The sequence below is a fragment of the Nicotiana sylvestris genome, chromosome 6, assembly GCF_000393655.2.
Source record: "Nicotiana sylvestris chromosome 6, ASM39365v2, whole genome shotgun sequence".
Taxonomy (NCBI): domain Eukaryota; kingdom Viridiplantae; phylum Streptophyta; class Magnoliopsida; order Solanales; family Solanaceae; genus Nicotiana; species Nicotiana sylvestris.
In genome coordinates this window covers 163,428,264-163,450,124 of record NC_091062.1, presented here as the reverse complement: position 1 = coordinate 163,450,124, position 21,861 = coordinate 163,428,264, and the positions used below count along the sequence as shown (strand labels likewise).

At 39.5% G+C, this 21,861-nt stretch overlaps 3 protein-coding genes across 7 annotated transcripts; 2 read left to right on the top strand and 1 right to left on the bottom strand.

Moving 5' to 3' along the window:
* Nucleotides 1–3,756: 3,756 nt before the first annotated feature.
* LOC104222664 (probable GPI-anchored adhesin-like protein PGA55) lies at nucleotides 3,757–15,295 on the top strand. 4 transcript variants are annotated; one of them, XM_009773923.2, is made up of 8 exons: nucleotides 3,757–4,047; nucleotides 4,137–4,173; nucleotides 4,264–4,373; nucleotides 6,261–6,297; nucleotides 6,643–6,914; nucleotides 7,287–7,320; nucleotides 7,420–7,637; nucleotides 14,446–15,295. In XM_009773923.2, the coding sequence occupies exons 1-8, from the start codon at nucleotides 4,036–4,038 to the stop codon at nucleotides 15,157–15,159; spliced, it is 1,434 nt and encodes a 477-aa protein (XP_009772225.1). In that variant the 5' UTR covers nucleotides 3,757–4,035; the 3' UTR covers nucleotides 15,160–15,295. The 4 variants fall into 4 exon arrangements, with proteins under 4 accessions (XP_009772225.1, XP_009772217.1, XP_009772242.1 ...); XM_009773915.2 differs by having other exon boundaries at nucleotides 6,643–6,923; XM_009773940.2 differs by lacking the exons at nucleotides 7,287–7,320; nucleotides 7,420–7,637 and having other exon boundaries at nucleotides 3,758–4,047.
* On the bottom strand, nucleotides 10,749–17,933 carry LOC104222655 (uncharacterized). 2 transcript variants are annotated; one of them, XM_070147608.1, is made up of 3 exons: nucleotides 17,820–17,933; nucleotides 17,159–17,567; nucleotides 10,749–14,147 (listed from the first exon to the last, which is right to left on the bottom strand). In XM_070147608.1, exon 3 carries the CDS (start codon nucleotides 13,068–13,070, stop codon nucleotides 12,093–12,095), a length of 978 nt encoding a protein of 325 aa, XP_070003709.1. In that variant the 5' UTR covers nucleotides 13,071–14,147; nucleotides 17,159–17,567; nucleotides 17,820–17,933; the 3' UTR covers nucleotides 10,749–12,092. The 2 variants fall into 2 exon arrangements, with proteins under 2 accessions (XP_070003709.1, XP_070003708.1); XM_070147607.1 differs by having other exon boundaries at nucleotides 10,749–14,062; nucleotides 17,159–17,933.
* A 1,677-nt stretch (nucleotides 17,934–19,610) lies between these two features.
* Nucleotides 19,611–20,029, top strand: LOC104222698 (small ribosomal subunit protein eS19x-like). Its single transcript, XM_070150082.1, has one exon. It carries the CDS (start codon nucleotides 19,669–19,671, stop codon nucleotides 20,014–20,016), a length of 348 nt encoding a protein of 115 aa, XP_070006183.1. The 5' UTR covers nucleotides 19,611–19,668; the 3' UTR covers nucleotides 20,017–20,029.
* The last annotated feature ends 1,832 nt before the right edge of the window (nucleotides 20,030–21,861 follow it).

Below are 21,861 nucleotides of genomic sequence, written 5' to 3'. Positions count from 1 at the left end.
TTCTACTAAGTTGATTTTCAACCTCAATTTTATAAGAAATAAAAACATTAAAAGCATCATCTTTATTTCTAAGCAAATACAATTTAGTATATCTAGAAAAATCATCAATAAAAGTCACATAATATCTTTTACCACCCCTAATCATAGTCTGCTTTAAATCGCCTAAATCAGTGTAAATCAAGGATAACAATTCAGTTTTTCTATTTACAGAAAACAAGTCTTTTTAGTACCTTTAGCTTCAGCACATATTTCACACTTGTTAATATTTTTTGTGTCTAAATCAGATATTAATCCTAGCGACTGCATTTTCTTTATATACGCGACATTAACATGTCCTAGTCTAGCATGTCACAAAGAAATTGACTCAACCATATAAGCAGAAGAAGATGCATTTTCATTGCTAGTATCAGAAATATTAAGCATAAATAAACTATGGTTACAATATCCATTGCCCACAAAAATATTATTTTTGGTCAACACGACCTTATTATTTTCAAATGAAACCTTCACTCCAACTTTTCCTAATAGCCCCACAAAAACCAAATTGATTTGGATATTAGGAACATGCGATACATCACTCAATGTTAGAGTTTTACCAGATGTGAGTTTGAGAAGAATTTTTCCTTTCCCAAGAACGGCTGTTCTTGAGTTACCAAGATAAATAAATTCTTCTCCTTCCTTAATTTAGGTGTAAGACAAAAATTTATTTTTGTCTACACAAGTGTGCCTAGTAGCACCAGAGTCTATCACTCAATTTCTCACATTGGTTACATTATTTATTTGGAAAATGACCGCAATAATTATATTATTCGCTTTAGTCAAATTTAATTTTGACTTAGCGAGATTGTCATTTATCCCAACTCTCCTCTTGCATTTAGGTGTATTTTTCTTGAAGGTTTTAATTTTAGCATTGGATATGTAACCATGTCTATTTACATACCTGTGTTTTGGCATTAGTGTCTGCCAAAGTTGTGGTTGCAATAATGTATTTGCAACATCATGGATATCAGGCAGGACAGCTGGAACAATAGCAGCGAAGACATCACAAAAATTGGTAGCACTATCAAAAAATTTCGCAGTAGTATTACTTCCCATAGTTTTTTAGATTGTAGGGGAATGACACTGAAAAATAACAATAATAATACTGCAATAAAATTATTTGTGAGCGAAAATACACTAACTGGCTTGAATCGTGCTAAACATTGTCCTAAGAAACTATTTCAGCAATGTAAAATATTTTCCCAGGATTAAACAAGCATATCTCTATTTATTTAGAGGATACACGAATTAGCAAAATAATAATTTTCAAATCCAGCAAATAAGAAAAAGAGTAAGTGTTCATACACCTGTCCTTAATTTTCTTTACAAATTGTCACTCTTTTTTCTTGGAAGGATACTTGAACAAAGTAAACCTTTGTCCTTAGTTTCTAAAAGGCTTGACATATGTAAAACTCTTTACATGCATATTGACACTTGAACTTATTTATTTTGAAAATACTACTACAATAACTACGTAATATTTATTCTCTTTTTTGTTGCAAAAGTAAAAATACTTAAAATTTGAGCTTAAAAACTCAATTTTCACTTATTTTCAAATAGACAGCAAGACTTCTTCACTTTTGGAAAATTTTGAAAGATTTTTATAATTTTTGAGTGGGTGACGATATAAATGTCATGATGAAGGTGGTATGGAGGAGCTATGTAGCGCCACCAAAATGAGGGCCCGTGTGGTCAGCTCAACCCAATCCGCTACTTGGATAGGGTCGAAATAGTAAAAATAGCACGATATAACCAGTTTTTGGACTGGTTATTCAAAAATAGCCAATGTTTACGAAGTCAATAAAAAATAGTCACTATTTTGCTGCAACAGAGACCGGTCCAGCATAATATACCGGAGTTCGGTGCACCTGTGTATGAACTCCAGCATATTATGCTGGACCGGTATACTTTGCTGACTCCAGTATAATAAACTGGAGACTGGAGCACCGGTGCTCCAAACTCCAGTATATTATACTGGACAATTATACTTGCTGGAACTTCAGTATATTATGTTGGAGTTCTAGTGTACTTATGCTGAAACTCCATCATATTATGCTGGAGTTCCAACATACTTATCCTGGAACTCCAGTATAATATGCTGGAGTTCAAACATACTTATGCTGGAACTCCAGTATAATATACTGACGTATTTTCCGGGGTTTGAACAGTGTTTTCGCTTAGATTTATCTTTATATGAAAAATGGCTAAATTTCGATTACTTTTGAAACTGAGCTATTTTTGAACGACCAATTGTAAAGCTGACTATTTTTGAATTTCTTAATTTTTCGAGCCTATTTAAAGCTGAGACTTATAAGCCCGACCCAAATTATCTCATGACCCTTGAGACTTGATTTAGGCTGGCCTGAACTGACCCGTGGTACAAAATTTAATTAAATTTGAAATTAAATATTTAATGTAATAAAGAAAAAGTAAAAAGCTAAATTATCCACATTCTCCAACCCTAGATCCAAAGTTAATTACATATGTTATTCCAAACGTTATGTATTGCTTTAGTATCACATATTATAAATTGACCATACTGGCAAATTTCAGATCAAGGAAACACAACTGTAGACTTGTGACTGTAAAGTGAACAATATTTTGAACACCAATACATGGTAATTTTTCCATCAAAATGGTTGATATTAAAATTCAGATTTTTGATATGTCTGTAATATGACAATATTAGTTTTGTTTTGCTTCATTAATAACGACTAGGAAAATTTTAAGTGGCAAATAACAGTTTTTTTTTTTCAAAAGAAATTATTGTCATGGATTAGTTTGGATTACTGTAGTATATTATTAAGAGTTAAACTACTCTTTAATATAGAAGAAGATCAATGTTTAACATCCAAAAAAAAAGCACTAGGTAATTCCATGAATTTTTAAATATATATGAAATATGAAGATAAAATCGGCAAATGATCTTAGACCCAAATTAAAATATCTCATCATATAAACTTATAAAAATAAGCCCGGAAATAAGAAAATTGAAAAGAAAAATTTTAAAAAAATATTCATTTAACGTTAAAAATCTAGAGATATAGAAAATTTGCATTTCAATTATAAAATTCCTATGTCAAATATCAAACTTTTTGCACCACTACATGCAAACAAAAGTTATTCATTAGGGGGACTATGTCACGTAGAAATCCTAAAAGATTTGAAAAAAAATAATTGAAAAAATAAATAATGAAGGTCGAACTGTGTCCTAGTCCGTGGCCCTCTTAAGGTTGGGATGAGTATTTTAAGGGTCATTCAAATAGCAAATCGGTCCGTCTTATCCTATCAAAATCGAAACTTAATTTGTGTCTGGTCCGTTTTGGCAGCTTTAGAGCTACGTAGGAAAAGACGTATAAGGTAAGCATTTTCGTTAGAGAAAGGTGAAGGTACATGTTGTGAACACTTTAATATCATGAACCTACATATAAAAGAAACATGCGACAATGTTATTTAACAATTAAAAGAACACCATTTGGTTATTTTTCAAACCTAGGGGCTATTTTGATGCTAACATCAAACTAGAGTGGCCAAATGGTCTTTGTATCATTGTATGTACACACGAGTGTAATAAAGGTAAACGAGTGGACCAGTTCTGAATCGTATTGGCCAATACAGGAGAAATGTGGATTTTCAAAAGCTTGAACCCTGAAGGAAACATTTTTAAAGGCCGATGAAAAATATTATCCCGGGAAAAAACGAATTTGAAAATTTAACAAAGGCGCCATAATTTCCTGTCTAGATCCGAAAATGGCAAGAAACCGGACCATTGTTTTTCTTCACGCAGCTGCTGTTTTCACACTTCCGTCCTTCCTTGCTTTCCTCTTTTTCTTCTCGCCCTTCTTGAGCCGAGAGTCTATTGAAAGCAGCCTCTCTCTGCATTAGGTAGGGTAAGATCTACAGACTAACTGTTGGGATCAAACTGGGTTTGTTATTGTTGTTGCAACACATCAGTTCTAAAGTTGCTCGTTCTCTTATTTCTTTGATAATAGGCAGATGTCTAAGCAGGTAATCCCAGAAGCTACTTAATTTTCTTTTTTATGTGTTTAAAAAAGAAGCTGAAACTTCTAATTGAACGAGTCACTTCTGAATTGCAGGTCTTGGATTCTGTAGATTCGCTGTCGAATCCTTCTGGTACGCATAATTTCTCCAAAAATCATTTAGAAAGTTCTGACCCTTGTTTCTCTAATTGAGTTTTTCTTTTTTCCTCGTTTTAACAAATAGAGCCTCCAAATATTGGAAATTGGTACTCAAGTTATACATATGAATCGCCGGTTTTGAGCGGCATTGATGAGAATGTAGCTTCACAAGGAGATATCCAAAGTTCAATTAAGGTACTTGAACTTCTGGTCTTATCCCTTTCCCCTTACTATTTTCGCTGCATTAAGATTTTTTCCTTTCTTCCAACTTAAATTTGTCGAATAAATAAATAAATTTGTTAAGCCGTGGGAATACTTAATTAATTTTTTTTAGTCTGTTATGTTGGGAATAAACTCCGTAAAAATAATATTCACGGTATTAGTGATAAACGCGGAACACTAAGTTATGATTAAATCAACAAGAATAGAAATGCAACAATAATGACACCAAGATTTTACGTGGAAACCCTTCTGAATAAGTAAAAAAACCACGGCCAAGAAGAACAACTAATATCGCTATACCGAGGAATTTTACACTGTGTAGTACAAATATTCCTAAGACCACTACACCCTCAAAAGAAAGAACACTCTTTTGCTTTTTCCACCTCACTACAATATCTCTCATATTCTATTTTTCTTCACAAACTATTTTCTTATAGTCTATGGAATACCTTGCTCTCTCTCACTCAGATGTATTGTCTGAGATTTTGGTGTGTAGAAATGAGAGCCGAAGCTCTCCTTTTATAGGTGGAGCCCCTGTCTCTCACGCCTACTACATTTAACATTTTCCTTCTGCAACCTAGCCTTTTTAACAATGCAGAAGAAAAATATTTGCTGCCAATTTTGAACAATCAACAAAAGGAAGAAAGCCTCCCTTAATTGATGGGATGGACCCCACATGTTATACGCCTCTTCACTTCGGGGTCTCATTCTTTTTCTTGGACCATATACATGAAAATATTTGTTGATGACTGGCCGGAGGATCCAAACTAAAGATATTTGTCCGCTCTAATACTATGTTTAATTGAATGAAACACTTCATTTAAAGTCTAAAATGGTTAAAGAGGAGACACTTTACATTGTTATTTAAATTGCAGTGGAAATGAAAATGACTATTTTCGATCGGCTGCCTACTATGGTAATGAAGTTGCTTGGCTAGACACCATTACCACTTAATAATGGAGCTGGAAACCTCTGTAGTTTTGTTGTTCTTTCATTCTGACCCTTAGGTTATTATAGTAGCTTAATTGAAGACATCGTCAACTTAGTAAACGTTCTAGATATGCAATAAGGTGAAGGAGTAGGTTTGCTGGGGAACATGTGACATCTGAATTTATTAAGCAGTGATGACTTAAGTTTTAACTTTCGAACATAAAAGTTAACCATCTGCAACTAGTTTGAGAAGCTCGAGTCAATTTTTGCTCGGTGTAGTTTGTAGAGATTCACAATCCAATGCTGAAATCATCTTGTTAGGGCTTGGAATGGAAAGCGTTGGCAGTAGCAAGTTTGCATTTGCATGTGCACTATTGATGTGTATGATTTCTCACAATGCTTCTGTGTAAGTGGTAGCTAAACCTTTAATCAAATTAGTTATTGGACTAACCAGCCGAACAAGTTGATACCTGACAGTAAACAAAGTCCAGAAAGGAAGACATTAGTTGGTAGAAGACTGTCCAAGAGCAGCACTTGCCGAAACTTTTGATGAGACTAATTGATGATGCAACAGTTACTGAAAATTCCAAAATAGACATATCTATACTGTCCTTTTTTCCCACTATTCTAATTGTGGATGTATTAATCTATTAACGAATCTAATTCAACGTTTAACAGAAATGGATGGTCCATGATTCCTATCACCATGGCGTAAATATAAGCTATGCATTTTTTTTATTTGGTGTGATCATAAGGTTTGATTATACTCGGAAACCATTGCATTAGAGTATTGACTTTGAAGAGATTTTTGCTTTCTGCTTCTTGAATTTAGCCTTAGTTACTGGGAGCTTTCAAAGTTTTAACTGTTGTAGATTGTTTCTGAATATCATTTCTAAGATTAGTAATATAACTTTAGAAGTTGTTTCACAGGTTTGGAGAGCTTCAGATAATATCTCATTTTCTTCTGGTAAGTTAGGCTCTTTTACATGCTATGAAGTATTGCTTACTATTGTCTTCAGACATTTGAGTAAAGGAAGTGAAATTCTATGTTGCTCGGACTCTCCGAAAATGTGGCAGGATATGTGTCGAATCCTCCAAAAGTAGTGCATTTTTGAAGGATCCGACACGGGTACGGCTACATTTTGGAGAGTCCGCGCAACATAGGTGAAATTTAGTACCTTATATAAACCCTGAAACTAGACCACAAATTATGGATTCCAGTTCATCTTTCGCCCTTAAATTTTGCACATCAAAATTGCTCATATCAAATTCGTAGGAAGCTGACTTTCTGTCCCTATGTCAATGCTATCAGAGCTTTTAGATTCCAACGACTGTTTCTCAAGTTTTGTGCCTGAAACTCCTGCATTGGCTGATAGTGATGATTTTAGAGTCCCTGAATCAATTGACATCGGTTTCAAAGAGGATACTAGCACCAAAGGATGCAAAGAAGACAGTGACAGCAAGGAGGAAGATAATTCTGCTGAAAATCAAACAAATGGGAAAAGTGATAGTGTGTATTCTGGTGTTGATGTGGCTTCGAAGGGCCTTCTTCAGTGTACAAACTCTGTTGCAGATAACAAAAGGGTAGGTCAGGTGAGCTATTTTCTATTGTTGTGTCAATTACTCTGTGCAAACTTTTGATTGGAATAAAGTCAATTTATTATAAAGTGCTCAGTCTTGGTGGTGGATTTGGATAAGAATGGTCCAGTTTTCTCTGATTATTCTTACAGGTTTCATTAACATGTCCCCTATAGTATGTAAAGCTGAAAAATTGCTTATTGGAAGTAGATATGCAAATTTGTGTGGGGAAAATTTGCAAAATCTTCTATGAACAAACATCAAGTCATGTACATATGCATTCCCTTTTTTGCACCCAGTGTAGCACTGGGATTTTTTTGGATTGTCTCTCCTGTGTTCTCTTCCTAAAGCATGATTTTTAATACTTGTGTCTTTTAGGATGTGAACTCAAATGACATGTCACTTGCTTCAGGTAAGTGTGATCCTTTCACCTCCTAATATATGAGCTTCCATTTTTTAAGCAGGCACATAGTTTTTGTTAATGCTAATCTTCCTGTATGGTCTTTATCAGAGCCTCCAGACATCCAGAACTGGTTCTCTAGCTATGTTTACGAATCCCCAAAAGTGGATACTATTCAAAATTTCGTACTTCCATATCATGAGAAAGAATTTGATGACAAAGTGTATATGAATGAGTATAATGGCTGTGGGGAACCTCAGAATTTAAGGAATTCATTAGGATCTAGTTTTATCCATGATGACAAGTATGAGCATCTGCCTGTCTCAAAGGTACTCTTGATCTGCTTGGTTTTATATCTCTCTCTCTCTCCCTCTCCCTCTCTCCCTCTCGCTCCCTCTCCCCCTCTCTCCCTCTCTCTCCCCCTCCCCTCTCTCTCTCCCTCTCTCCCTCTCTCTCCCCCTCTCTCTCTCACCCTCACCCTCACCCTCACCCTCTCCCCTCCCCTCCCTCCCTCCCTCTCTCTCTTTCTCCCTCTCTCTCTCCCCTTTCGATAATCAATTCTTTGTGAAGTCATGCTTTAGATGTAGACTTATTGGATGTACATTCCCAAGTTAAATTTTTATGAACCTTATGTCATGGGCTTAACTCCAGTAAGCGACGTGCGGACAACTAGACAGTCGTTATCTGCTTCTAGTCTTAGTCCTAACGAAATAGCAAGCACAAAGTCGTGCTCAAGCTAAGGCAAACACACACAAAAGCTGGAAAGACAATGAAATGAAAGACACACAAGGAATGGGAGGCCAAGGCCAATTTTCTGATTTACTTGATAAACAAAGGGAAAATACAAAGTGTGTATGAGATACCTTCTAACAAGGCCTAAGCATGCCTATTTATATACAAAACCGTCCACTGATGGGCATGGTTAGCAGTGGACCCGTCCAGCTGTGAGGCACTGCACTAAGTGATTTCCATCATTATGTTGACAGATTTCCTGCCTGTGGCCTCGTCCAACTGCTGTGCACTAATTCCTGCTGGCCCAGATTGGCTCCCATGATTGTGCTGACAGGTTGTGGCCTTACCCAGTTGTGCAACACTTGTCTTTGTTGGTAGAGGGTGACTGCCATGATTGTCCCAGCGGGCTGTGGGGCCGTGTCCTCCATGTGCAAAGATTACCTGGCCTTTGGCAGCCAGGTTTGACTCGGTTTGTGGCCCCTTAGGTGGCAAAATTAGTAATGAATGTGGCGGGTCGGCACACTCTCCCCCACTTGAAATGGCGACGACCGCGGCGCCACAAAGGTTCAAGTAATCATAGACTTGATCTTTGAACTGCCATAGGTCCTCGTACTTTTCCCATGACGCCTCCTCCGGTGACTGTCCTTTCCAATGAACAAGAAATTGGGCACTCGAGTTGCCCCAACCTTTGCCTCGGACTAGTTGATGATCAATGATCGCCTCAATCTTCTTGTCAATGGCAGAAGGTGTGATGAAAATTTGGGCACGGCTGGGCTGTCCTCGTTCCGCATCATCCTTGTTTTCATAATATGGCTTGAGCTGGCTAGCATGGAAGACGGGATGGATCTTCAAATGATGAGGCATGTCCAGCTTAAAAGAAATCTTGCCAACCTTGGCCGTGATTTCAAATGGCCCATCGTAGCGTCGAATCAAGTTTTGATTGACGCCCCTCAACGATTTGAACTGTCGTGGATTGAGTTTCACCATCACTTTATCCCTAATTCTATAGTTCACCGGACGCCTCTTGTGATCAACAAACTTTTTCATCTTGCGGGCAACCTTATCTAAGTAAGATCTTGCCATATCCATTTGCTCATCCCAAACTTTCGCCATATGAAACGCCCCTGGGTTCCTTAATTCTGCACTCGTGGGCAAAGACTGAGGAATGTTAGGCTGCTGCCCCGTTGCAAGTTCGAAAGGGCTCCTCCCAGTCGATTCACTGCGTTGCAGGTTGTATGAAAACTGGGTAGTGTCAAGTAGCTTGGCCTAGTCCTTTTGATTGGCACTAACAAAGTGTCTCAAATATAGCTCCAGGAGAGCATTGATCCTCTCAGTTTGGCCATCCGTTTGTGGATGAAAACTGGTGGAGAAGTGTAACTCCGATCCCAACAAGTTGAACAGCTCTCTCCAAAAAGCACCGGTAAAACGGGGATCACGATCGCTTATGATGTGTTTCGGAATGCCCCAATGTTTTACCACGTCTCTGAGAAACAAACGTGCTGCCTCCTTAGCTTTGCAATTAGCGGTGGTGGCAGTAAATGTTGCATATTTTGAAAACCGATCAACCACTACCATGATTGTGCCAAAGCCCTCCGAGTTTGGCAGACACGTGATGAAATCCATGGTGACGCTGTCCCATGGCTTTTCCGCTACTGGTAAAGGCTCAAGCAAGCCTCCCGGTACTTTGTGTTCAACTTCGTCCTGTTGGCACACAAGACATGTTCGGACGTACACTTCAATGTCATCCCTCATATGCGGCCAATAATATGATGCTTCTAACAACGCCAAAGTGCGCTTTTGGCCTGAATGCCCTGCCCAAACTGTGTCGTTCCCCTCTTTGATTAGGGTGCGCCTAAGGTTGCCCCATTTAGGCACAAAGATGCGTCTGCCGGTAGTATACATGAGACCATTTTCCACCCAAAACTTCTTTGTCTTACCTTGGCTGGCCAAGTCAAGAAGTTGCTTCGCCACCGGATCATGCTGCATTCCTTCCTTGATTGCATCAAGGATATCGCTGTTGGTTGTGCTAACAATTGGCGCCAGCACTGCCTTCCGACTCAATGTGTCGGCAACAACATTAGCTTTCCCCGGCTTATACTCCAAGGAATAGTCAAATTCCGCCAAGAAGTCCTGCCACCTTGCTTGCTTGGGTGACAACTTCTTTTGTGACTAGAAATAACTCGTCGCCACATTATCCCTTTTGACGACAAAAGGGGATCCCAACAAGTAATGGCGCCAGGTCCTGAGGCAATGAACTACTGCCGTCATCTCCTTTTCTTGGACCATATACCAACGCTTCGCATCATTCAATTTTCGGCTCTCAAAGGCTATTGGGTGGCCCTCTTGCATTAGGACACCCCCAATAGCAAAATCAGATGCATCCGTGTGGACTTCAAAGACTTTCGAAAAGTCTGGTAAGGTCAAAACAGGCTCCTCCGTAATCACAGATTTGAGCCCCTCGAATGCCCCTTTACACAATTCGGTGCACTCCCAGGAATGATCCTTCTTCAGTATGTCTGTGAGCGGAGCCGCAATTGTTGAGTAGCCAAGAATGAATCGCCGGTAATAGTTGGCAAGGCCAAGAAAGGACCGCAACTCGGTTACCTTCGTTGGGGCCTCCCAATCTCTAATTGCTGCGACTTTGTGGCTGTCCATACGAATTTGTCCCTGGCTGATCGTATGCCCCAAAAATTTCACTTGGAGTTGGGCAAAAGAACACTTTTCCCTCTTACGAATAAGTTGTTTTCCCTTAGAATTTGGAAAACTTTGCGGAGGTGCTCAAGATGTTCCCTCATGTTGCTGCTATAGATCACAATGTCATCAAGATAGATGACCACAAACTGATCCAAAAAGGGGTGGAACAACTTGTTCATTAATGTGCAAAAAGTTGCGGGGGCGTTGGTTAAGCCAAACGGCATCACCAACCACTCAAAGGCTTCATAACGAGTTACACAAGTCGTCTTCGGTTCATCTCTTTCGGCTATGTGGACTTGATAATATCATTTCCTTAAATCCATCTTGGTAAATACCTTGGCTTGGCCAAGATGATCAAACAAATCTGCTATCAAAGGGATTGGATATTTGTTTTTCATCGCGACTTTGTTGAGGGCACGATAGTCTATGCACAGTCGTAATTACCCATCTTGCTTCTTTTGGAACAAGACTGGTGCTCCAAATGGCGCCTTTGACGATCTAACGTGTCCCGCTTCAAGCAACCCCTTCAGTTGCTTCCTCAATTCCTCCAATTCTGGAGGTGCCATGCGATACGGACCCATGACAGGTGGCTTTGCTCCCGGAATCAGCTCAATCTGATGATCCACTTCCCTTCGGGGTGGCAAACATTTGGGAAGTTCTTCCGGCATAATATCCATGTTTTCATCAAGAACCTGCTGCACACATGGGAGCAAGGTCTCATCAACCTTGACCTCGTCAATCTCAGTTATGGCTGCTAAGAACGTGGCTTCTCCTCTCTTGAAGCCCTTCACAATCTGCATTGCTGATAATTGACCTACGGCTTGTGGCACACGAAGGGTTGGTACCACGCAAGGACCCCTTGGATCATAAATATATATTTGGTTAAGGCTGGGGGAAAGGAATGCCATGACTTCATCCCAATAGTCCAGGCCCAATACGATATCAAACACGTCCATAGGAGCGACAAAGAAACTCACACTCCCTTGCCAAGCTCCTAAATTGAGTTGCACATTGTGAGCAACTCCATTTACGTTTGTGAGATTGGCATTGACTGTTTTTAACAAAGAACTGCTGGGACTAAAAGTAAGGCCAAATGATCTAGCCTTTGCTTCAGTCACGAAGTTGTGTGTCGCCCCAGTGTCGACCATGATGCGAACGGGTTGTCCATTAAGCTTCGCATCCACAAACAGTGATCCTTTTTGCTTCAACTTGGGTTCCTTGCCCATCACAGCACCAAGTAAAGTCTGACCCATTTGAGTAAGGTCAGGTTTGTCCCGAGCAACCTGCTTCAAAGCAGGCTCTTTGGTCAGCAACGCACCGAACATCATGTGGCCAAGATGCGCCACATTTTGTCTCCCTTAAGCAGTAGCCTCACCTGCTTGCATATCCGTTTGTGCCACACCTTTTTGCCTCCGTTCCGCTGCGATTAAGGCACTGAGCTTGCCCAAAGAAGGACAATCTCTATAGTGATGGCCAGGGTCCTTGCAAAGATAGCAACCATTGCATGGACCATTTGTCTTCTTCTTTTCATTGTACCTGTCGCACCAGTGAGAATTGCGGTTGCCTTCTCCTTTGGAATCACGATTGGGGCCAACAATTTGCTTGCCTTTGTCTCGATATGTACGATCTCCTCCGGATCTGACGGGTTTGCTCTTGGTGTCCCTTGACTTGGTAGCTTCTGTCTTAAAATCCGTCAAGGACTCAGCCACGACGATAGCTTCATCGACGTCTTTAACTTGACGTTGCTGCAACTCTTGTTTGGCCCAGTTTTGAAGGCCATCCATGAAATAAAACAACAAGTCCTCACCTGATATGTTGGGGATATGCAAAATGAGTTTGGTGAACTCCTTTACGTACTCACGAATGGAAGTTGTTTGTTTCAGCTCTCTCAACTTCCGACAAGCTTCATTGACGATGTTTTGTGGATAAAACTGTCGCTTTAGCTCGGACTTGAACTGCTCCCAAGTTGTGATGGAGCAAGTGCCTTTCTCCATCTCGGTTTTCTTCTTCCGCCACCAAAGCATGGCGGTATCGATTAGGTACATCGTTGCGGCCCTGATTTTGGCAGCCTCATCAACGATGTTGAGGTGCTCATAGTAGTCCTCCATTTTCCAAATGAAGTTCTCAACGTCTTGAGCGCTTCTTTCGCCTCTGAACTCTTTGGGTTTGGGGGCATCGATTTTGGTTTCACGAATCGTCACAGGACCAGTGTCACCGGCAAGCCTTACTGCCTCTAATTGTTGCTTTAGAATCTCAACCTCCCTGTGCAACGTTGAGACAGCCTCGGTCAGCTTGAGCTCAAGGTTGGTTAGTCCTTCCTTGTGCTCCTCGGTCATTTGATCCACGGCTTCCTTGACGTCTCCCAGCTCTTCTAAGGCAGTAGACTCAAGTGAAGCGAAGTTGCCTTCAACAACTTCAAGACGCTGGTTTAAAGCAGCTAAACCAGCCTCAGTGAGGTCTACTGGCTCGTCTAAGCGGCTCGATGCAGAACCATTACCTTCCTCGCCATGACTAACCTGCTGTGGGGGTGGCTCATAGGAAACACCCTCACTTGTTATGGCTATGGCAGGACTCGCACCTTGCTCGTCCCTCTTCTCTTTGGTTTATGCTTCTTTGTTGGTGACTCGTCTCTCCCACAAATGTTACCCAAAACAGCATCGTCTCCTTCGTTTGCCATGTCCCTCGCCTCTGCCTTGATACCAGTTGTCACAGGCTTAACTCCAGTAAGCGACGTGCGGACAACTAGACAGCCGTTATCTGCTTCTAGTCTCAGTCCTAACGAAATAGCAAACACAAAGTCGTGCTCAAGCTAAGGCAAACACACACAAAAGCTGGAAAGACAATGAAATGAAAGACACACAAGGAATGGGAGGGCAAGGCCAATTTTCTAATTTACTTGATAAACAAAGGGAAAATACAAAGTGTGTATGAGATGCCTTCTAACAAGGCCTAAGCATGCCTATTTATATACAAAACCGTCCACTGATGGGCATGGCTGGCAGTGGACCCGTCCAGTTGTGAGGCACTGCACTAAGTGACTTCCATCATTATGTTAGCAGATTTCCAGCCTGTGGCCTCGTCCAGCTGCTGTGCACTAATTCCTGCTGGCCCAGATTGGCTCCCATGATTGTGTTGACAGGTTGTGGCCTTACCCAGCTGTGCAACACTTGTCTTTATTGGTAGAGGGTGGCTGCCATGACCCAGCGGGCTGTGGGGCTGTGTCCTCCATGTGCAAAGATTACCTGGCCTTTGGCAGCAAGGTTTGACTCGGTTTGTGGCCCTTTAGGCGGCAAAATCAGTAACGAATGTGGCGGGTCGGCACATTAAGCTGTAGACCAACAAACAGGTGGATAGTAATTTATGTTTTTATCTGTCTGAGATTGCATGGATCTTTTGCCGGAAGGGGTCAGTACCTAGTTTATACAATAAGATTACATTGAATTATAGTGATGGATCACGTACAGGAATATACAATAAGAAGACATTGAGGAACATTAAAAGATCTATTTTATCTATAGTTAGTTAGATGTATTATCAGTTGGCTGAAAGCTACTTATGCATATAAACTATCTCATCTCTGATTCTAATAGTTATACAATTGTTACCATGCAAAGAAGCAAACTAAACTTCGGTTGCATAATTGAGGTCTACCTTACCATATTGTCACAAGTTCTGTTAATGATATTTCCTTTACATTTGTATACTTTGAAGATTCAGGAGGCTGATGGAACAAACAACACAACAGTAACCAAAGAAATGTCTCGTGAAAGAATTTCTCAACAGACTCTATATCACAAGAAACCACAGAATAGCAAATGTGGTTCACCAAGATACACTAACAAGGTAATCAAAGACAGTAAAACAACTGGAGAACATTTGGAGACCATCTCCCCTCAAGAAGCTAACTGCAAAGTGTCCTGTATCATTAATCATTCAAGCTGTGAAGGTGAAAAATTATATAGACATCCAATTCACAGGATGAATTCTGAAGAGAATAGCCCGAAATCTGAAGATTGTGTTGAACCTGCTTACAATGTGCAGCCTAAAAATAGTCCTGTGGCGAGGGTGTTAAGTCAGAAGTTATCCAAAAGGGAAGCTGGGGAAATCATGGACAAAGAAGATAACATAAATGGCTTAGGAGAGAATGGTTTTAGATCAACCAGAAAGAACAGAAATAGCCAATTGCACAATGGAAGTCCTTTGCCAAGGCCTTCTGCAGTTCAGTCTCCTTTTCTAAGTGGGATCACTGTTGCATCAAACAGGCACAAGCATGTTTTGACAAGAAAGGTTCTCACAGAAACAACCAACTTGCATCCTACTGCTTTGGAAACAACAGGAAAATGGAGTTGCCCCCAGAGGACTAAGCCAGATCTTGGTCCTCCTTTAAAGCAGCTTCGATTGGAACAATGGGTTCGTCGAGCTTAAGTCTAGTATCTACTTATGAAGAGAAATATGGTGTTATCAAGAATGGCAGACTTCAAAAATGTTTTTGCATGTTAGCTAGTGAAAGATGTGAGTACAAGACTTGGCGCAATGATAGAGTTGGTCTTTTGGGGGTTTGAAATGTGGAAACATTTTCTTTGCAGAAGTCTAAGGGCAAATTGCATACAATGTACACTCTCCCCTTACCCCTAAGGCCTAAACTAGGCAGGTAACACTTGCACATAGTAAGGGCCGTAAGGCCTTAGTAAAAATGTAAAATGTGTTGCGGAAGCCAAATGTATATAGTGTGAATAAGTCACAACTACTATACCAAAAATTAAGACAGCCACCAAATAATAAATAAATAAGACAATAAAGCAACATTAAAGGGAACACCAGAATTTACGAGGTTTGGCTAATTTTGCCTACTCCTCGGACACAACCAATATTTTATTCCACTCCAAAAATACAAGTGAAATAATATTAAAGAGAGAAGATACAAATGCTTTAAACAGATGAGAAGGCAAATGAGAGGTGTGTTTCAATCCTAAACATTAGGCCTTCTTTTATAGGGGAAAATCCCCCCAAACTTAACTCCCAACCGATGTGGGACTTTGGCATTTTGCCAAACTTCAACAAAATGAACACGGTCCAAGGCTCTACCTTAGGCTGTGACCTTCTTGTTGTGAAGTTTGGACATTATTGGAATGAAAAAAGTTTGAGCGAAGATGAAGATGTGAATATCTATAAACAGGTTGTTCTTCTGCAGTGAGAGTTAAAGCCATTGTATTTCCAATAATCTTTCATGTTATAAAAGGTTAAGACTTGTTTTGCATTACTTCCTTCGAGTGTCTTGTTTTGAAGGTACGTTAGTGCAAGCACTTGAACAGGAAAAGAAAGATTAGCTTAGCTGATACTGACAAGGTAACAAGGAGCAAATGATCGTTGATATTTGATCAAACAATCAACTTTATTAAAGTGATATGATTGGCATTATATTTCACGAAACTTTTTTCTTTCCATGTATAAACTCAATGTCCCTGGTGATAAAACTGAGTTAAATAATTGATGAGTTCAGGACATCAAGATTTGAACCTTCCACATTAGACAATCTCTATTTAAACTTATGGGTGTTAGAAGGAATAAACTTCTGTTTTAGCATTTCAACAAACTAAATGGTCTTTTAGCTGACAACCATGATGGAAAATATGCAGTTTCTCTAGTAGCGCCGACAACAAAATGTCCGGAATATACATCCATTTTTAGGGAAGAACACGTGTGCCAAAAAAACATCTAGAATTTGTTTGTCCGCTATTTAATCATGTCTAAGAGACATGTACAGTTTGTCTTGACTTCTGTATCAGCTAATGCCTATCTTACAATGAAGAAATGCATGCTTACAGGTTAACTTTGAACTAGAATCATTAAGGAACACCAATTTGATTCTTTCCTTCTTTCACAGATTGCTCCATGTAGCGTTTGGATGAAGTTTGGTCTGTAAAATAGGCCTGTAGTAGGTTTCTTCATTTTTCAATGAAGAGTAATCCAGTAGATGCTTTTAAAAGCTTCCACTTAATGAGGGCACGGGAAAGGAAGGTGGCGGACAACCGACATAGCTGGAGAGCCTAAACGGCATTGAGGATGAGTCCACCGGTGGACAAACGACTACTATATACAGATGCTTTCATTATGGATCGGTTGACTTGTCACGATTGATTGCTCACACACAATTAGGTTAGACATGCTTGGTTGAAAATCATTTATATCCCCAATTTTGCTTTAAAAATCAAACTCTTCCTCAATTTTGAATGATAAACACTCTCCTATAGCTATTAAATAATTTTATTAAGTAGCTACCAATATTATTTAAATTTGTTAAGTAGCTAAAAATCTATAAAAAGATAGCTAATTTAATTAATTTAACATAAAACCATAGAACTCCATTAAACTAGCAACATTTCCAAGAAAATTCAAATTATTCCAAAGAAAATGGATGATCTACCTAGGAGCATAAGACCTCATACTACTCCAAGGGAACTTTGCTGCTGCAGCACCAACATGTGAAGAACGTTCTCCACCAGGTTCGCGATCACGGCCACGACTGAATCTCCTCTCTGAACTCTTCGTGTCTCTCTTCTCGTCAAGCCAATGCATCTTCTTAGGCTCATCATCCTCAACAATGCTAGACTTAGATTTCTTGCTCATATTTTTCTTTCCTCTTAGATCATTCGTATAGGATAAAGATCCGTCGATATAGACAAAGGGTAAAGTGTAACATAAGCTTTTTTGTAGTCAGGTTTAGCAATTAATAGGCCACCTCTCTTCTTCTTCTTCTTTCCATCCATGTTTAAAGTTTGGACCTTTTCAACTTCAAAGCCGTACAGTGACTCCAATACCCTCTTTATCTCAATCTATACATAAAATTCTAAGAATTTTAAAATCTTTTGTATCCCCAATTATTGAATAGAACAAAATGGATACTGAATAGCTTATGTCGGGATTGATGGGTTGCCTGTCATTGCATTTAAAAACTACTTAAAGATAGATAGATTTATAGCCATATAAATATCTATCAGACCATACATAGGTTTCAAAAGTATTTTTATATGTGTGGAGCCAAACAACGCAGCATAAAATGGGAAATATCATAAAAAAGATGTTACCTTGGAAGCAAAGGGGATAGTTTTGAGGGAGATCTCAGTGATATTGGAGAAAGAAGAAGGCATGAGAAGCTAATGTGCTCAACTGGGTTGTGCTAGCACGGGTAGGTGCACGAGGTTTTAAACAGTGATTTCAAACAACTCTAGTGCAATCCTTAGCACGTTCGAGGACGAATGTATGTTTAAGTGGGAGAGAATGTAACGACCTGATCGATCATTTTGAGATCTAGCGTATTGTTCGGCAATTTGAGGCCATGACCAGTTTCACTTCAGGTATTATGACTTGTACGCGTGGTCGGAATTTGAAATTTCGGAAGTTTTGAGGTGACTTAGAAAGAAAATTCTTATTTCAGAAGCTTTAAGTTGGAAGAATTGACTAAGGTTGGATTTTTGGGTAAACGACCTCGGAATCAGAATTTGAAGATTCCAGCAGGTTCGTATGATGATTTCGGACTTGGACGTATGTTCGGATCGGTTTTTGGATAAACTGTAAGCGTTTTGGCGCCTATTGTGGAAGTTAGCATTTTAGAAGAATTTTATAAATTTGGGTTGAATTGCATTCAATGTTATCGATGTCTGTTCGGGATTCCAAGTTTGGGAATAACTCCGTATGGTGATTCTGATATTGGAGGTTTGGAGGTCCGTAGGTCATTTTGGGGTCATTTGGCGAATGTTAGAAATTTGAAGGTTTTTGAGAAGTTTGACCGGAAGCGGACTTTTTGATATATGGGTCGGATTTCGATTTCGGAAGTTGGAGTGGATCCGTAATATCAATATGACTTGTGTGCAAAATTTGAGGTCAATCGAACGTGATTTGGTAGGTTTCAACATCGAATGTAGAAGTTTGAAGTTCTAAAGTTCATCAAGCTTGAATTGGGGTGCGATTCATGAATTCGACGTTGTTTGATGTGATTTAAGGCCTCGAGCAGGTCCGCGTTATGTTTTGGAATTTGTTGGTATAATTGGATAGGGACCCGGGGGCCTCGGGTGGTTAACAGATCGAATTTGGAATTTGAAGAAGAATTGAGGCAGTTAATATCTGGTGTAACCGCACCTGCGAGGTTTTGGCTGCAGTTACGGAGCCGTAGAAGCGGCCTAGGAGCCGTAGAAGCGGAGTGTGGCAACCAGGGGAAGAACCGCAAGTGCGGAGTTTGGGCCGCATTTGCTCAAGCGCAGAAGCAAAGAAATGGGCACATAAGCGGAAGAGGACCGCAAGAGCAGGATTTTGACCGCACTTGGTCCATTTTTCTTCCATTTTCACTTGGTGGAGGCGATTTTGGAGAGCTTCAAGGAGGGATTTTCTTCAAGCGACACAAGGTAAGTGATTCACACTTATTATAAGTTAAATACATGGTTTGTATAAGGATTTAAACATGAAAATTAGTAGAAATTATGGGGTTTTGGTAGAAAACCTAGAATTGGTTATTTTTGAATTTTGACCACGAAGTTGAGCATGAAATTGAAAAGGCGTAATGGCTTCCTGACCACTTAAACTTGTAGGTCTTTTGAAAGCCGATACACGAACTTTGGATTTTTCCATTTGAACACTCCAACTTGACAAAATGAATACTAATAAACACATACATCAAAGCATGTATATCCATTGCGCTGACATGTACAACACATCATGCTAAACCATTTATTACTTGCCATGTGTTATTTGTGGGTCCCATTTTTAAATACAAAACCAGAAAAAAAAAATTACAAATACAAAAAGGGAACGTGAAGAGAGATCTGCATCGGTGCCGCAACAACAACAGAAGTGAAGACGGAGGCAGCGAGAACCGTGAAAGATGTTTCCCCTCACGAATTTGTGAAGGCTTATACCTCTCACCTCAAGCGTTCCGGCAAGATGGAGCTTTCTGAGTGGACTGATCTCGTCAAGACTGGTAAACTCAAAGAGCTTGCTCCATATGACCCTGATTGGTACTACATTAGAGCTGCTTCTATGGCATGGAAGATCTATTTGAGGGGTGGTATTGGTGTTGGTGGATTCCGAAGAATCTATGGTGGTAACCAGAGGAATGGCAACCGCCCTCGTCATTTCTCTAAGAGCAGTGGTTCAGTTGCACGCAACATACTTCAGCAATTGCAGAACATGAACATCGTTGACTTTGATCTTAAGGGTGGAAGGAGAATCACATCCAATGGCCAACGTGATCTTGACCAAGTTGCTGGAAGAATTGCTGCCGCTCTTTAAGAGATGAATTCAAGCAATTGTATGAATACATGCTAGGAAGACGAAAGAATTGGAAGGGGAGGGGAAAAGTCTCTTTTTTATTTTTTCTTTATATTTTATTCTAATTTTAGTTTTTTTAGTAAAAACAATACTATTCAGGCGCCTTGGCAGCGTGATTTGCCCACAGTTTAGCTATGTCAACTGCAGTGCTTCCACATAGGCATGGTCAATGGTAAAAAATGTTTATTATTACCCATTTTGTCAAATTGGAGTGTTCAAATGAGAAAATCCAAAGTTCGTGTATCGTCTTTCAAAAGCTCTACAAGTTTCTCTTCAAAATTTTTTGGAATCCGGGCACGTGGGCCTGAGGGTGATTTTATCGACTTTTCGAACGGAGTTGAAAATGGTTGTAAATTTAATTGTTATGAGTATTAGAGTATATTTTCATTGGTTAGCACATTTATTGACTAGTTTTGGAGCGTTGGTCATCGGCTGGAGTTGTTGGAAAGGCTTGGGAGCCGGTTATGGAATTTCAGCGCGAGGCAAGTCTATTATCTAACCCTGTGAGGGAGAAATTACCCCTAGGTGTTGTAAATGGATGTGTGCTACTTGTTATGGGGGCTATGTACGCGCGAGGTGACGAGAGCCTGTACGTAGCTACTGTGAGCACCTAATTTTTGCCCTACATGAAAATAACTCTTAAAAATAAACCAAAAATGATTTTAAGGGATTTTAGAAGTTTTTCTTTATTTAGTTGCATTTCATACATTTTTAATATTTTAAAATCATAAACAATTATGAAAAATATCACATTTTAATTATGTCATCTTAAGTTCAATTTGCATGTAGGAATTAATTTTATTATGAAAAAATCACAAAAATGGTCATTATTATATATTTAGCTTTTAATCTTTAGAAAATAGTATTTTTATTTAGTTTTAAGTTAATTAGTTGTTTTAATAGATAAACAATTTTAATTTTTACAAATTATATTGGTTTAAGATTTTATTAGATTTTTAAAATCAAAGAAAAAGAAAATGAATAATTTTTTTTTGATTTAGTCTTAATACTCCAAAGTTAATTAGCCCAAATTCATGACTCAAATCACTTCAAGCCCAAAACATTGAGCCCATACCCATTTCCCATTTGACCTAACCTAATTCCTACCTCTATAAAATAATCCCTTTAGCTCCTAAAATAAAAAAGAGGACCTAGACTAAAAAGCAAAAACGACAACCTTACTCTTTCTTCTCCAACACTGCAAATACCATTTCTCACCAAAACCCGACTATGAATTGACGCTCTAAACGTCCCCCAAAAGTCGTCCCTTAAGCTAAGGCTGTATTGTGGCCCAGGACCGCGGGCCAAACGGGCCAAACGGGCCGGTTCAACCGAGCCTGGGCTCTAGTGGTGTAAAAGCCCGTGGTGGGCCGGTTCAAGACATTTAGCCCGTGAGCCCGGGACCGTTAAGCCCGGGACCGGCAGGCGGGCCTGGGCCGGTTCAACCGGGTCCAACGGGCTCCAACGGCTAATTTTTAATTTTTTTTTTTAAAAAAAGACCAACGGTCAGATTTTTAAAATCTAGCCGTTGGCCTTCAAAATTTATCCGTTGGCCACTTTAAAAAATAGCCATTTGGCCCCCAAACTTTGCTTTAACCCCAAACTTTTTATAATTACACTTTTTCCTAATTCTCAACTATAAATACCCCCCCATTCTTTCATTTTTACTCACAAAATCATCAATCTCTCTCAATCTCTCTCTAATTTTCTTCTATAATTGCTTGCTTTATTATTGCAATTTCGTGAAAAATTGTGAAGTTGGTGAATTGAAGTATTCAAGTCTTCAAGTCTTCAACGATATTCAAT